Here is a 17,737-nt window from a genome sequence, read left to right on the forward strand (position 1 = left end):
GGAAGGGTCAGTGTCTCCCGAGCTTTGTCCTCCGAAAACAACCCCACACGCACACATCCACACACTTGAACACACACGCACAAACGTCTTGGAGATTTGCCCGAGTCTCTATTTAAATTGACACAAGTCTCATGGTTTCCCAGGGCGACCTTCCCTACACCACCCCGCCCCTCCTCCTAGCCGCTTTGTTGAAAAGAGCCAATCGTGCGTTGGCTGGTAACTAGGCACTCTTTTTATCAGTAACCAGCACCAACAATAACTGTAACCCGACACCTCCTCAGAGAGAAAGACACGGAGGAAAGTAGGGAGTTGGAATGAGACGGAAAATGGAAAGGAAAAGAAAAGTCAGGAACTACCAGAAAAAGTTTATGTTCAAAATATATTCCTTTTATTATTTACTATATCGCTTTTTTGTATTTATTTCAAGTAGGTTTGTTGCTTTTGTAAACTGACTCGGCAATTAAAACCCGTAACATTTTACTACACCAATAAAGTGTCTGTAATAGAAGTGAATGAAAGGAAATGTGTGAACGAGAGCCAGGATGAGCGAGGGAAGAGAGCAGCTAACGGCAGCGGCAGAGAGAGAAAGACGGGATCTAGTGTCAGTGTAATGGATACTCGGGTCCTATTAGGCCATTCATGGCTGGGTAGCTCTTAAGAGAGCGGTGCAGGCCGACCTGTGAGGAGGCTTTTGATCAGTGCGCGCCCCCACCAGACCAACTATTTGTCCGCTGTTAGCTTATCAGCCGGGATCAATGCTGGAGAGGAGTGAGGGGAGGAGCGCTGTGTGTGCAGATGTACATGTTGTCTTCTGCATTTTGTAAATGTGTATACACGTGTTTGTTTTTATGGACAGGTGGAAATGTTTGTGTCTGAGGATGTTGTGCGTGCAGAGCAGCAGAGCGTGACCAACTGTTGACGAGGCTTTACATAGTGTGTGTGTGTGTGTGTGTGTGTGTGTGTGTGTGTGTGTGTGTGTGTGTGTGTGTGTGTGTGTGTGTGTGTGTGCGCATTCCTGGTTATAGTTGAGTGATTCTCTCTGTGAAACAGAGAAAGGCCCGTTTGACTCTTCACCCTCTCCTGATCTCTTGAATAAGGACTTTAAAAAAAGATCTAATACTAATCAGCCGACCACACACACACTGAAAAGACTCACCATGGTGATACACTAGTAGACACCAGCTATCCAACGCGTATGTATGTAGGTGTTTGTGTGCATGTGAATCTAAAAAACTACAAATCCTACATATGAATAGGTTCACCTACTGTGTCTCATATGACCTCATATGTTATTAGAAATTACATTCAGGTAGAAGCAGGATGAAAAAGAGGCGTCTTACCTCAGTATTCACTCACTTTTTTTTGTAATTAATTTTTTATTGTAAAGAAGTTATTATATTGTTATTATATTAGTTACACACGCAGGGTAAGCATTGGTATTATCTATTATATTGCTATTACTCACGTGTCATCGTAATACTAGTTCACATGGCGAGTATATTTATCACTCTTATATCAAAATGATAGTAACAACCAGAGCAAGTATTGCTCGATATATAGCTGCTGCTCATATTTCCAATAGTAATGACATGTAGAGCAAACATCCCATTACATTGCTAACATTCACATCTAAATAAGTATGACCGTCCCTCATACAGTATATCCTGATAACATCTTATTGGGTAAACAAATTACATGGGAGTTACACCACTCTCTGATTCGTCGTGGAAATTCCATAAAGTCGCGTGCAGATGTACATACATGGTAAATGATTTTGCTTTTTTCTACCTTGATACATTTTGATTTTAGATGTTTTTGTTGTTTTTAAATCTCATTAGCACAATCCTTTTTATGCTTTGTGCCTTGTTATTGTGCAAATAAATAAGTTAACTAAAGTTACTTAATATATTGCTTTTCCCTTTCTTGGAAGTTATAATAAAAAAAAAAAGATAATCGGTCGTTTTGGTCTTAGTCGATTAAGATTTCTTTAGTTGATTAGTCATTTTTTAATGCTTTTTTTCATGCTGAATGACTTATTCCCAAGAAACTTATGAGCACATCTCTGGTAAACACAGGATTTAAAGTGGTGCTTTTATGGGATTCTTTGTGGAAAAACTCAAAATCGTATTGTTAGTCGACTTCGACAGCCCTAAATAACACCCATAGTTTGCTTCCTTTCATCTCCCGGCTCTGACAGGTCGTAATGAGGCTCATTCTAGTTTTTACATGATGTCAAAGGCTAATGGCTACCTGCTGGAGTTGATGACAGTACACGTTCGGACTTGTACAGGAGTTCACCCCTTCCTCCACTTTAAGAGACACGATACAAAATATGACATCCACTTTTTAAAAAAAAAATACCCACAGTTATTAAATTACAAATAGCACTCAAAACAAATTGTGATATCAGCTGAAGGTCTTTTGAGGAAAACAGGATGTCACTTTTACCATTAGATCCTGGAGAGATACTGAATGCTTAATTAAAAGTGACAGTTAATTTAAGCCTTCAATTAAACTGTCTCTCAGCTGTCAGATCGTTTTTCTGTCCCGTTAATTTACCTTCAGACCGTTTGGGGCAAAGCCTGGCCCACATCTTATGCCTAAAGGCAAACATCATCTGGTGAAAACAGAGCCAGACGACACCTGGAAGCTGTAACCTTTTGAACCTTTAATAATGAGAAGAAGTGGAGGGGCTTTAAAGAGAGAGGGGGGGACGGCTGACGCAGCTAAAAGACTGAGTGGAGCAGCTAAGTGGATCTAACAGTGTTTTAAAATCAATTATGAAAGCAGCAGCGAGAGTGACTCGATAATGCCTTCGATTAGCTGCACGTTTAGAGAGCTAATGGTGCTTGATAGTGCGCCGTTGGGCCTGGTGTTGTGCAGCACAACTGGCGTTATGCTCTGAAATGTTATAATTGAGTTTGTGTGAGCCGAGCAAGCATCGCATGACACCCTCCTGATTTAGCGGACAAAGACATTTCTGATTGATTTACACGGGCTGGACAGCTTAATCCAGTTTCCCACAAAGTTCCCCCTCTCTCGTTCTACTTTTCTCAGTCCCGAGGGCGTCCTCTCGGACTTGTTAACAGCAGAATGTGATGTTCTCTACCAGCTGCTGATTCTATCATCAGAAACCGTGTCACAACAACGAGCCTGATGTCTTTTCTCCCTCCCGTCTCTGCTTTCAATCTCATGTCCACATCTGCACTTCGCCGATCGAGGTCTCTCTAGTATCTCTGTGATTAATTACTCTATCTGGCAACACTCTAACAAGCGATGAGCTAACAAAGTGCCCTAATACCAGTCTACCCTCAGGCACTAAAACAAACCAGGCGTTCATTTGGGCTCGCTTTGCATTGTCTGGCCTCCTCATCCGGGCTCGTTTAGTATTGTCTGGGCAGGAACAGAGCCTCTATTCTTTTCACCCCCTCTCTCACAGAGATCCTAAATGGGACATAGATATTCTAGCCGGGTCGGTTCTTGGCCTGGCACTCGATGCCCCCGAGTGCTCCGCTTAAGTACAGCCACTAAGGGCACTTGTTGAGGAGCTTGTGAAAGTCCATTCTGCTTGGGGGTGAAGGTGGAGGAGAAGTTGATACAGCGGCGCAGGCTTCTGAACTCCCTCGTGTGCCAAGCCAAAGGTTTCACATTATCACGGTGTGCGGACGGTTTGCTTACACCAGATGTGTTTCAACCATGTATTGTCTGATGGAACAGATATACCTTAATTGTAAGCAATACAGCTGTCAATACTGCCAATGTCGCGGCTTGTGCCTTCAACTGCGACACAAAGCATCTTTTTAGACTATTTTTGTCCGACTTGCGCACATAGCGGCAGTACTTTTGGCTGAATGGATCAAATGTGGGCACTGACATAGGACTGTAGCTGCTGCTGCTGTTGTGCTGCTCACATTTTGCTTTCACTAACATAGCTGTTGAGCTACAACTGAACAAAACCTTGTATAACTTGACAAGGTATTGTATGTATTTGGTTGGCCAATGCAGCACCTAGGGCTGCTCGATTATATATATTAAGAACCCTAATATTGAGATCTTAATTCTTTAACACGATTACTCAATGACTTTGGAAACATCATGCATTTAGAGGGAACATTTTGTTAACTTAAATGCATCAATCTGGTGCACTTTTGAGCAAAATGAAGAGGCTAGATCTATTGTGAACTCGTAAACAATTTAATCATAAACACATTTGTTATATAGATATGAATGGTGATGACACGGCAAAAAAAAAGCATGGTAAATGAGACGGGGTCCGTGTTTTAGGTCAGGTTGGGGGGGTTTGTGAGGGTTTAAGCGGCGAGGTTTGGGCGACGGGTGCTGTAAACCACCAACTACACCCCCGGGCCTTTCCAAGCCGACCTAGAGCTGGTCGCTGTGCACCACCGTGGTGGAGATACAGCCGACGAGAGGACCCCCTGCCTCTGCGTTGGCACCCCCGCTAAGCCGACGCAGCTGTCCCCCATTCAAATTAATGAAGGGGGGTTATGTTTTTCATAATACTATTGTCTGTCTGAATATGGCCTCAGGCTCAAGAGTCCACTCTTGGACAATGGGCTTGCGATTATAATGTGATTCCTCAAACATGGTGCACTTGATCTGATTGACCTTATTCAATGATAATGCTGTCCATGTTATGATAAACCTCACAGAACTAGCCTACATATTTTTGCTAAATTATCGTCGATTATGTCGACTTGTATCGGGAATTCCCAAACTTAATGAAAAACTATTAGAACATTATGAAATTAAACAGGTTTCGGCATTTGCATGGTTCATTTCTCACATGTCAAATCATTCAAAGAGTCATTTTTGGATCCTTTTAGATACATTTGATGTGTCCAGAACTGAAAACAAAAGGTCAAACCAGTGGTACACATGAATTGTTTTCTATTTCAAGGAAAAGCCTGTAGCATTTGATAGGCATGCAATAATACCGGCACAAAAAGCTCACAGAAATCCAAAAGAACTGCTTGGCTTTCCCGTAAGATTTCCCTATTTCAATGATAAACATATTTACTACATCGGTGGTTTGGAATCTGTGTGACTCAAAGCCTCTGATATCCAGTCTGATCAATGAGCTAGCTGCCTTCCCACCTGTTTCTCATGGCTGTTTGTTCGGCCCAATCACCGATCCCGGTTCAGTCAGTGTGTCTGTCTGTGTGTAATCCCACCTGTTCACCGGGATGTTATCCTTCTGACAACCTCGACGCACCCACCCAACACCCAGACCTCACCCACAGTCCCTACCCACTTCCACTACTCACTGCTGGGCTGAAAGGAATCTTTTGTGCGGCCTGTTGCAACTTTTTTTTTTGCTCTATGAAGGCTTGAAGAGAGAATGATAGAGAGAGAGAGAGAGAGAGAGCTAATCCCACGAGTGTGGTCACTGAGTGAAGGATGAAGAGTAGAAGAGGAGGTAGAGTAGGGGAGGTCTTTGGACCCCTGAAGAGCTGCAGGTGTTGTGGGGAAATTGGACTGCGACAGCTGTGTGTTTATGTGAGTGTGTAGGCTCGATGATATACGGTCACACATGCACACACAATTCCTCCAACCCTGGCACGACAACCTCCGGCATTACAAGACGGAAGTGAAACACACTGCGTAACCCTCCATCTGTCTCCCTCCAGTTCTTTATTGCTGTTTTCATTCCTCCATATCGTACCAACACTGCGTATTAAATAACACACAGTAGATCATTCCCATCCGCTCGCAGTCTCTGTCCGCAGTTTCCCTCCCTTTCTCACCCCTGTCTGACTGCCCAGTGGTCTGCATGTCCGCCAAGTTTATCTCCATGTGTCCGTGTGAGTGTTCAAAGCTTAGCCCTCCTCTGTCCTCGACGCTTTTAATCACACGGACATACCTGAGGGAAAAATACGGCCAGCAGCTTGAGTGCTGAGTGCTTCCAGATATGAGCGAGTGTACTGTAGCCAGCGGATAGAAACTCTCCAGCGTTGAGTGTAAGCTGACAGAGGTCGTCGACTAGGATCGCGACTCTGTCGATTCTTATGTAAAGCTGCGATTAAAGTGACAACAGGGTGTTTCTTGGCTGTCATTGTACTTGTGTTACAACTTTGAGTTTTGGCTTTTGTTATTCCTCCAGAAATCAACTTGTTGGATGAATTGCAAGAACTGTACCCCCTTTGAAGTTAAAAATGTTGTATGAAATAAAATACAGCAGGAGTCTGGTGCTCTAGATTTATTTCTGAGAACCTATAAATCTCTCTTTCTTTCTAGTCTTTATCTATTAACTTTGCTGCCTCTGACATTCCTGTGGTTAATCATCTACCCTCGGTTAGCCTTTGTTTGCATTTTGAAATCACCACTGCCTCATGGTTAAAGCTAAACGAGTTAAATAATTAAAACACATCGCCTACTTTATGATGGGAATATGTGAAACAGTGTTATACTGAATGCTAAATTAGGCTATACCTACCGTCCATCTTTTGCTCCATAGCTTTGACTTGGAACTGAAATTTTTTTAAAGGAAAGGTTTGATCGTTTAGAGAAAGACGCTTATCAGCCTTTTTGGGTTGGATAAGAACATTGATACCACTCTCTTATCTGTCTTTAGACTCCGCTCCAGCTACACTCTAACAAGCTTTGTTTGAGGGCCTGCCAAACTACTTGTAGGCATTATGCAAATGTGTTACTCGGTAACATCACCATGTTACGAAAGACAAGGCGGGACTTCAAGCGAGGCATTTCAGGCAGGTCAGGAGCAGTGTTTCTGTGGGGGAGAGTAACTCCCTTTGGGGTGGACTTTGGGCTTTATAACTTTGCAGATATTTTACATGCACAAAAAACTATAAAACACACTAAAGGAAAGGGGAAAAAGCACAAAAGCATAATAGGTCGTCTTTAAGAAAGCACTAATGCTGGATTAACTGTTGTCTTTTCAATATTGATGATTGTTAGCCTATAGTTACGCAGTTGAGGAGGCATTGCTACTGTGTAAATTACACCTGCCCCGTGTGTTCCACCTGTACCTTCATACAGGAACTAAATTATTATTATTATTATTATTAATTATGATGTTTCATTACATCAGGACACAACTATGACTAGCGTGACATCATGTAAGTAGGTTTGACTGCTGCAGAAAGCAGCCAGGGAACCACTTTAGTCTGACATGAGTGGTGTTTTTCTTTGCTATCTTTCTTGATTTTTTTAAAGGGAAGGATGATGAGAAAAATAGATAACTTCAAATGTGGTTCAACCTTACAATTTGCATACTACTTTGTGTAATATGGTAAAATGATTGCAAAGAGAGAGTGGGAGTTCCACTCACTGAGACATTTCCTGCTCATAATAATCTCTTTTTTTATTGTCAATTTGGCTTTACGTCGTTTGATTGACGGTGCTTTGATTAAGTTAACTTCAGTGTGATTTCTGTGGGGTGATTTCCCTCCGCTTCCAGTTTACAGGATGTCTGTCAGCGTGTCTGCAAGCTGCTGATACGTGATCTGATGTTGGCGCTGGTCGCCATGAGAGAGGAAAAAGGGAGCAAAATGGAGATGAGACTTGACATCTTGTTGGCCTCTGAACAGAACAGTTGCAATTACTATTGAGGGCAATGCTTCCTTTGAGGAAAACTAAAATGTTTTAATGGAGTTTGGGCACACAAAGAGAGATTAGAGAGATGAGAGGACAAGCAGAAAAGGAACTCAGCTCAGAGCAAAGTTATTGTTTTGGATCAGTGTTTCCTGTCACTTGGATGCTTTATTGGAGAAACGTACTGTTCAAAGAGTGTGTGTGTGTGTGTGTGTGTGTGTGTGTGTGTGTGTGTTTGATCAGCTCTAAAGTCAAGCTTGGTGTTTGTTTGCCCCTCCCTGATAGGCTGGGAGTGTTCAGGTGTGTCCAATAAGGTGGAGCTGACGGTTGAGTTTCTACCCAGCGATTGGCTGGAGGCCGCTCAGGTTACAGGCTTTGTGTTGATTCAAATATTTGAAACCTTTAGGGAGAAAGTTGTCTGCTGCTCTGTGGGATTTACCTGACAGCAGTTTTCATTGGCTGCTCTGCTGTAAAACTTTAACTGTGCAGTAAAAAAAGTGTTGCGAGGTGAAAAAATGGCACAGACAATTTTTTACAATGCCCCTTCTTATAGGTTTCCTGCCTTTATAACGGCGAGCCTCCTTTGAGCTTGTAACATTTTAAGCTCTCAATTACCATCCTCTTTAGTCGTGATAAATGTCAGCAGGATGGAAATCACTTCATCAGCTGAGAACGGGCCACTGAAGGAAGGAATACGTCGATCCCTTCAGGAAAAGAAAAAAACAACAACAAAAGAGTGAAAACCTAGATGAATGAATTGAAAGCAGCGGCCTTTTATCGGAGGAGAATGCGTAGCCTGGATTTTACCTTTCAAAAGGGTTTTTAGGAGGGTGTGTGTGAAAGGCGTGAAGTGTGTGTCTCCCTGGTGGGCTCGTCACCTCGCTGAAACCTGTCGCAGCTACAAATGTCTTGTTTGTTTTCTGCTGTTTTACTGACCGTCCCTCTCGCTAACTGACCAAACACTGTTGTTGATTTTACACATTGGAGTTGGGGTGGGGGGGAGGCCACCAGAGTTGTCTCTGTAGAGCAGAGTGTCTGCAAGCCAGAAAAGAAGTCTCAAATACAAATTGTGACCGTCGTACTTTCAGAGATGATAAACAATAATGTTATTTTTTTAAGATGAGGACCTCTGACATGTGTTTGGTAATAGTGTCAATATATCAAACTATAGCCTTATTTTGGAAGGAACCAGGATGAGCTATTAATTTGAAAATGAGCTGACTTTTTCTAAATTAAAAAATATTAAATAAACTTCTTTATTATGCTGTAGGTGTAGGGGGAAAAAATCCCTGCAGCATAGTGTCGCGATACTTCCATTACTTTCTTAATGGGCTCGGCCGCTTTTCTTTCTTTCAGAGGTTGTAGCGGGCTCAGTCTTAAAGCTAGACTGAAGATCCTGGTATCATATGAAACAAAAAAACCTAAAGAATCTACTGGTTTCGACCGTATCATGTCAGCTTGTCAGGAGAACGCTAAATAACGCTCCAAATTTACGCTAAATTTTGGCAAGGAAAAACTGGCATTGACATTTTCAAAGGGGTCCCTTGACCTCTGACCTCTGAAAACGGTATCTTACTAGATAAAACAGATAGTGCATGCATAATTTGCATTCGAAAAAAGGTAATAAATTGCAATATATATTTTATCGCAATACTCACCATATTGCAAAATGTTTAAAATCGCAATAATATCGTATCCTGGGGCTTCTGGTGCATGCATATGTCGTAGGGAGCTGTGCGTGGGTGTCCCTCACAGTGACAGCTGGACAGTGTGTGTCAACAATGTAGGTTGTTTACGATGAGCACAAACCACAGACAGAGACCTGTGTGTGTGTGTGTGTGTGTGTGTGTGTGTGTGTGTGTGTGTGTGTGTGTGTGTGTGTGTGTGTGTGTGTGTGTGTGTGTGTGTGTGTATGTGTGCACAAGTGTGTCATTTTTGTGGCTTGCCTCACAGGTCATTAACAGCTCTTATCACCTCCGCAGCCCAATGTGAGACTCTAAATGTGTGGCCTGTTGATAATGAATGCACCTACACCTCAATAAATACAGACTACTAAATAAACTTATCCCAATTAAAAGCATTTGACAGATCATAATCATTATCAGTGCTGTAAAAGCAACAATAACCAAACCATAACGTGCTGTAAACACATTGCTGATGTTTTACAAGGGTTATCCAGTGAGTGTGTGGACGCTTGTAAACACGCCAGCTAATAGAGATAAGAAGACGTGTATAGTTAATAAGCAATTTACCCACGATACTTCAAAAGTGTTGAGATTAACGCAGCAGCTTTGATGCTTGTTTTTGCTCGGAGGGTCATCTATTAAAACTCTCTCAGTAGTAGTAAGTCCTGTTAAACCCGTGCGTCTGCTGGTGGGTGCCTATATGTGTGTGTCTGCTGGTGGGTGCCACATTTATTTTTTTCCGTGGTGTCTGTCCGTGACACACCCTTTCCACGGTTCAGCCCATCCTCTGCATGTGTTTGTGTGTGTGTGATACCATGCTAGCAGCTGGTGGGCTCTATAAATAGTGCGGGTGCCCCAAAAGAGAAAGGAAACAAACAACTATTTAAAAGAAAATAATTCTTGGCATTGGTCAGAAAGTAGTTTTTGAGTAAGAAAGACCTTCCTCTTGCAGTATTTAAAAATTGACACCACTTATGTTATAATTGGCGCCGCATGATTGCATAGCCGATGCAATCTCCATCGGATTTTCTCAGCAACGCCCTTGTTTTTTCTGCCCCATAAATTCTGCTCCATGATCCTGTGATCTTTTCCGTCACAGTCCATCATTTCTGGATCCAGCGCTGGTGGCTGGGCTCCTGCAGCTCGCTCTGTGGTGTCAATGCTGTATTTCATTTTTCCTCCCCGCCGTCCTCTGCCAATTCCCACCCTGGGAATAATTCTTGGAGCGCTGACTGTGTCGGAGCGCTAATCTGCTTTAGTTTACTTAGTCACAAAATAGCTCTGCTTGTGTATAGAATAGGTGATGAAGTGCGGTGTCAGTCATCGTGTAAAAGCCTCACACTGAGCAGTGCTGTCAGTGTGTAGTTTGTGTGTTTGGATATGAAACGAGAATGAATAAATGTGAGCGTGTGTGGTAACAGATTGTGTCAGGACCTACTTGGTTACAGACTCATTAGATGTGACTTTGCACACCTGGTGTATTTCTTGACTCGGCATTAAAGAGGATGCTTTTGTGCTTTTTTCTCTTTCCTTTAGTGTTATATAGCTTTTTTGTGCTTGTAAAGTTCTGCAAAGTTACAAAGTCCACGCCAAAGGGAGTTACTCTCCCCCACAGAAACACTGCTCCTGAACTGCCTGAATCGACTCGCTTGAAGTCCCGCCTTTTTTTTTTCCGTAACGTGGTGATGTCACCAAGTAACACATAATACCCACTAAGCGTTCTAGTTTGTCAAGCTTGCCAGAGTAGAGCTGTAGTGGAACATGCTATAGTAGAAACCCCAAATACAAGTAAGCACCTGAAAATAAGAATAATAGGTCCTCTTTAAAGAGACAGGCGCTAAAACAGAGCGTTTCAGACAGAGGGTGAATACAGGCATATTCAGACAGGCAGTATGAGCAAAACTAAAGTGTTTTTTGAACATTAAAACATGTAAACATGCATTAGTAGAAACCCCAAATACAAGTATGAACCTGAAAATGAGCCGGATATGTCCCCTTTAAAAATCATAGAATTATGATATTAAAAATAAATCACCATAATAAAAGATTTACCACCTTTTTTTTAACAATAAGGCCTTTTATTTTGTCGCTGCAAGCTTTTATTAGCTTCAACCCAACACTGGTTGGACCCGGTCCTATCTCCTGTGCCCTCTCTCTGCTGCAGCTTAACAGCTTGACTTGTCTACTTTGTAGCACTTTTTGCCGCTAGATTGAATTAAGTAGTTGCCAGTCGGAGTAGATTCGGTCTGATTCAAGCCCCGGCTGGGAGTAATTGGATCAGTCTAGGATTTCTGCCCCTGGGGACGGCTGGGTCTGGTCTCATACCTACTTCTGGCACAACTGTAAGCTCCGGTGCCTATGGAGGGAAACAGAAGGCTATAGGCTGCAGAGGGCACATGTTGGGTGATTGAATACAGCTGACAACAGGTGGTGAGGCCAGATGAAATCCACAGGGGGTGTAATACTGTTGAAACGGGGCAGAGAGATGGGTCGGATTGCACAGCTTTGCTCCGGCCATACCGAGCACATGAGTGCGTCATGTGTGTGTTTCCAAGTATGTGTGTGTGTTTAGGGGGTGAAAGAGTCGCGGTGAGGTTCGGCCACAGGTGCCCTGTCACTCTCAGATGAGGTCGTTTCTCAGGACCCTGAACTCGGTCGATCAGAGCAGGGTGTGGACAGGCCGGCTCATCAGGCTATGTCTGAAGCTAACCGCTAACCAGACTGGAGGTCAACTGCAACTGCACGAGGACGAATAACTCACAATGGGATGCAACATGAGGGTCAATTAGTTCAGTGCAGCTGAGCTAGTTCATGTCTGCAGTGGAAATAAATCAAGGTGCATGGGGGGAAACAGAGAGACAAAAAGCACTCATATAAATACAGACACACATGGAGATCAACAGTTTAAAGCCCACCTTTTGAACGGCTCCGGATCTGGAAGTGAATTTCGCATTCATTTGTTTCAATGACGTTTCAGAAAGTCCGTATATAAAAGAGTTTTAAGAATGGAACCAAGACAACCAGCTATGAGATGAATCGTGACCATAAAACATTTGACTCAGAGCAAAAAAACATTGTAAAGGTAAAGGTACAAGACTGTGTTCGTAAATATTTTAAGAGTGAAGGAACTACTCATCCCATAAACCATTGTGCATGGCGACACGCCGCTTTAAACTAACTGTTGCTGATTTAAAACAAAGGCAGATTTGGTAACTTTCTTGCCTCAAAGGTACACATTTCCTTGGTAACAGCGAGCTCCACCAATCAGTGACGTTGTCGTTACACTTAGGATTGTGGGTAATGTATTACTTCACCATGACAGCACGAATAAAACATGTTTTTCTTAAACCAAGGTTGAAGGGTACAGGAGCATATACCATTGTCTTGGATGGTTACATCATGGCTAATAATCAAATCCACGATTCAGAATATGAAATTTCACTTCCAGAACGTCACTGTTGAGCGTCATCAACGACTCACTCTGCAGGACGGTGACATTAAGCAGCAGCTGTGGTGTATTGGGGCTGCTGTAATGTGCCTCATTCAACACGGTGCTGAGTGTCTGTTGGCTACTGTGTGTTTATTTCTCTGCAGCGCTCCACACCTGTCACTCCCCAGAGGTCGGGGGGGAAAACACTGTTATCCCACTTGGGATCCATCAACTGACAGTTTACACACACACAGACACTTGAATGCACACAGACTCATAATGTGGCAGAGTGATACATGCACACACTGGCACGATTCAGTGAATGCAATCATAATTTAGGGAATACAATTCTACTTTGGTGGCTCATGCTGTTCTTTTGAGTCTTTTTCTTACATAAAGACACACACATATTTGTATTTTGGGTTTCTACTAGAACATGTTTACACGCTTTAATGTCCAAAAAAACGCTTTACTTTTCTCATACCGGCTGTGCCCACTGTTGGTGTATGTCTTTTGGAAACAATATTAATAGACCGCTCTGAGACACTGTGAGAAACTGAAGAATAAGCTAATGGCAGATATGAGTGGACATTAGTGGAGGAGACAGAGACAGTTGTTGTCCGGAGACATGAAGAGGGAGCCGTTTGGCAGTAAATCAAGTGGCAGAGACATCTAGTCTCAGTGAAACATGATATTAGTCGGAAAAATATGTGGGAGAAATGTATATGGACTATTACAGGAAGGAAAACTTTTGTATTGTAACGCACGCCTAGAATTAGTTGCTTTTATTTTGAAATGGACTTTGATTTTAAAACTTTTATTTGCAACCTTGGAAACACCTTTGGCTTCAGAGTGTGTGTTGTTGGCTTAATCTGCTTTGTTGATATGCACTGTGTCATAGAAAGCACTCACCTTGCTGAAACCTGGCCTCATGTCTGAGGACAAACACTGTCTTTCGTATTACTCCATCAGACTACAGTTTTCTGATGTCAATTTAGATGATTTCTTGATATTAAATGTGTTGTATGTCAACCTGTTGCTTTGTTAGTTGCCGCCAATAAGTAAAAGTGTGTTAACGGTAAAACATCTGCCCTCTCTTTCCTCCAGATGGCGTCCATCGCGTCGTGGCCCTCTGCACGCTGCGCGTCACCATCATCACCGACGACATGTTGACCAACAGCATCACGGTGCGCCTGGAGAACATGTCTCAGGAGCGCTTCCTCTCCCCCCTCCTCAGCCTCTTCCTCGAGGGCGTGGCGGCCGTGCTCTCCACCAAACGGGAGGCGGTGTTCGTGTTCAACATCCAGAACGACACCGACGTGCAGGGCTCCATCCTCAACGTGACCTTTTCGGCGATGCAGCCCGGCGGCGCCCCGGGTAAAGGGACGTTCTTCCCTTCGGAGGAGTTGCAGGAGCATATCTACCTCAACAGGACTCTGCTCAGGCTGATATCCTCTCAGGAGGTAACATATACACACACATAAATGCACATATACACATTCACACAAGTGCATTTTAAAGCTGAGATTTCCTCTTCTCTCCAGGTGTTGCCGTTTGACGACAACATCTGCCTGCGGGAGCCCTGCGAGAACTACATGAAATGCGTGTCGGTGCTGAAGTTCGACAGCTCGCCTCCGTTCATCGCCTCCAACACGGTTCTGTTTCGGCCCATCCACCCCATCAACGGGCTGCGCTGCCGCTGCCCGCACGGTTTCTCCGGGGACTACTGCGAGACCGAGATCGACCTCTGCTACTCGGGGCCGTGCAAGAACAACGGGAGGTGCCGCAGCAGAGAGGGAGGGTACACCTGCGAGTGCCAGGAAGACTTCACGGGTGAGTTGGAAATAAACAAGAAAATGTAATAAATCATTGAAACTCAACTTATTTTTCTTTAAAAATAAGTAAAAATTAATTATCTAGGTATTCGTTTTTGTTACTTAGACCCAGTTACAGACTGTTATGATGGACGTTTTTTGCAATTTATGGCGTACAGATCCTGGTTGTAGACCTCCACTGCCCCAATACTGGCAGGATTTGTCATGCAATTACAAAAATATTTTCAAAATAATCTTCCATCAAATCTACATATGATGTTAGTGTCAACTTTTATGACCTTTGACAGAGTTAATCTATAGGTCTTCATTGTTTTTGTAGCTTGTATATCATTGGAGAGACTATCAAAGTAAAATAAATGATTACCTCTTTATTTATTTGTATTATTTTGAAAGTATTTTTGACTATTGGACAAAAATATCTTAACTAAACTTTATGGTACTTAATACAAATTGCACATATGGGATAAAAGCCTTTGTGTATTAAAGCCACCACAGAAGAAAGTCTTTATAAGTATGTGCGAGGGCTCATATTCTTTCTGACAAAGGCTTGAATGATCGGTACAAAATGGCCAAACCGCACTGACAGGTTGTAAAAGCTCTCAGCACCTATTGTTGTAGCTTGAGGTCGACCTCAGTGCAGGAAGGGGAAATACTGTAGGTATAGCCACCTGCACACACACATACAGTAGATTTATTGCTGTATAGAAGTGTGCGGAATGCTGACTGTACTGGTCAAACCAGATCTCAGATATCACTTAACCCATTCACCCAAACCACTTTAGCTTTAATAACATTGTTGTTTTAAAACGTACCTAGTCTATTATACTATTTCAGAAATTGTTGTTCCCATTACTCACTTCACTCACGTCACTTGGACATAAAAACATTGGAAAATAGGGTCCAGGTTGAAAAATACCAAAGTTACGCGATAATAACGTGTTAACGCAAATTACACCACTAATTTCTTTAACGCATTAACGCAAATTGTGATTTTTAACTTGTAGCCGCTCAGTTTTTAAAGCTAGAGTGATGATACTGTTATCATATGAAACTAGAAAACCTAAAGAATCCATTGGTACCAACCATGTCATACTAGCTTGTAACAAAGGAGGTTAAATCACGCTCCAAACTTGACAGGAAAAACTGTCATTGCCATTTTCAAAGGGGTCCCTTTGACCTCTGACCTCAAGATATGTGAATGTAAATGGGCTCTATGGGTACCCACGAGTCTCCCCTTTACAGACATGCCCACTTTATGATAATCACATGCAGTTTGGGGCAAGTCATAGTCAAGTCAGCACACTGACACACTGACAGCTGTTGTTGCCTGTTGGGCTGCAGTTTGCCATGTTATGATTTGAGCGTATGTTTGTATGCTAAATGCAGTACCGGTGAGGGTTTCTGGACAATATTTGTCATTGTTTTGTGTTGTTAATTGATTTCCAATAATAAATATATATACATTTGCATAAAGCAGCATATTTGCCCACTCCCATGTTGATAAGAGTATTAAATACTTGACAAATCTCCCTTTAAGGTTCATTTTGAACAGATAAAAAATGTGTGCGATTAAATATTTTAATCGATTGACAGCCCTAAATAATACCCATGCCTGTTGTTCCAAAGTGTTGTCCCTCTATCACTGTCTTTAGAGGCATTGGGAAACAGGTTTTTTGGGATCAGCATTGGCAAATAAACAGATTCTCAGTTAATCCTCGTAAATCAGTGAGCCAAAATGAGGACACATTGTCAAGACTCAACAGATCAGGGGAAGAAGTAAAGAAGAAGCCCGCTAGCTGGCAACCAGGGATGTAAACTAAACTGATTTAGAGGAAAAATTACCCTAAACTCTGCCTGGAAGCTGGCAGTTACAGTCACTCTGCACAGCTTTCACATGGTAGATGAGCCTCGAAAGCTTTCATCATTCTCATTGAAACCACTTTCCCAAATATTTCCCGATGTCAGTGATCTTCCTCCCATACTTCCCCTTCATACATCTGATACCTGACTGTCTCTGCTTCCCTGTCTCACCCTAATAGAGCCTCTGACAGCCGTCATCCTTCCTCTCCTCTTGTCTCCTCCAACACTCCTTCTCTTCCTCTATCTTATCTGATGTAATTACCTGATTATACCCGCCTGCCTTTGTCACTCACTGGCCCTCTCTCGCCTTCTCCTCCGGCTCCCCGTGTCCGTCTTCTCCACTCACCCGTTCGTACTTCCCTTACCTGCGTCCCCGCTTTGAAGGTCACAGTTCAACTCCAGATAGTCAGGAGCCCATCAGGGGCCATTACGGGGCCGATGACAAGGGGCCCCCGATCTGTCCTCCTTGGGTTTCCTACATTACAGGGAAACAGATCCTTATAATTCCCCCCTCGGAATAAAGGATTATGCTGAGGAGAGAAGGGCCATTAGCTGGTTCCAAGCTGTGGTGTTGGGGGTCTGTGTGTGTGTCCTGGATGGAGAGATCTTGTCTGGACAGCAGGTTGACACACAACACTGTACGGGACACGGAGGCACCCATCACAAATAATATTCAGTCAGAAGAACGAGGTCTGCTGGTGTATTAGTGGAGGAATTTATATGACGGGAGCCAGGAAACTGAGCTAGAGACACATCATTTACGAGGAATTTCCCATGGCCACTGCAGATCTGATAATGTAGTATTATAAATGTGGTATCAACATGCAGCCTTCAAGTTATTTAGTGAAGGAAAGACTAATGGCAATTCCCAGTGGCTGGCACACAAGACCTCATAGAGCCACTCAAAAGCCTCCTTGCCAGCTTAGTTTGGTCATGGCCATGCTTAGACCAACTCCCAATAGGAATCCAGGCAAAACAACAAGACAAAAATGGATTTGTTCCTTTATGCCAAACTATTTTGTACAATCTTTCAACAGTCATATTTAGAGAAATCCCTCCTTAAAAACAGACTCAAAATCCCTCCACTGACAGTAGGGAATGTAATGTGTTCACAGCTGTGCTACGTGCTGATGATTGATCACACAGACCTATATAGTAGATGCCTATATATACAATTTTGATTGTTAACAGAAAGTTAACCCGAAGAGAGCCGTTTTAGTCTTTTTTAGGGGGTCACAGGGGGTCTTTAGGGTGAGATAGCAGGTCAACAGTAGTCAACATCATCTGAAAGGTTGGAACCTGAAGTTTAATTTGAGATGCAGCTCAGCACTGTGTGTCAAGTTATTAAGTTATTC

The 17,737-nt window shown here is 42.9% G+C and overlaps 1 protein-coding gene across 10 annotated transcripts in view; it reads left to right on the top strand.

Annotated features, from left to right (window-relative positions):
- Window positions 1-17,737, top strand: part of celsr1a (cadherin EGF LAG seven-pass G-type receptor 1a) — a 99,549-nt gene that overhangs the window by 26,873 nt on the left and 54,939 nt on the right. For all 10 annotated transcript variants that reach the window (XM_074626063.1, XM_074626061.1, XM_074626066.1 and 7 more), the window contains exons 2-3: window positions 13,795-14,150; window positions 14,232-14,520. In XM_074626063.1, the coding sequence (XP_074482164.1) occupies window positions 13,795-14,150; window positions 14,232-14,520 (645 nt within the window). The remainder of the gene's footprint in view (window positions 1-13,794; window positions 14,151-14,231; window positions 14,521-17,737) is intronic.

The sequence above is a fragment of the Sebastes fasciatus genome, chromosome 23, assembly GCF_043250625.1.
Source record: "Sebastes fasciatus isolate fSebFas1 chromosome 23, fSebFas1.pri, whole genome shotgun sequence".
In the NCBI taxonomy this organism is placed as follows: domain Eukaryota; kingdom Metazoa; phylum Chordata; class Actinopteri; order Perciformes; family Sebastidae; genus Sebastes; species Sebastes fasciatus.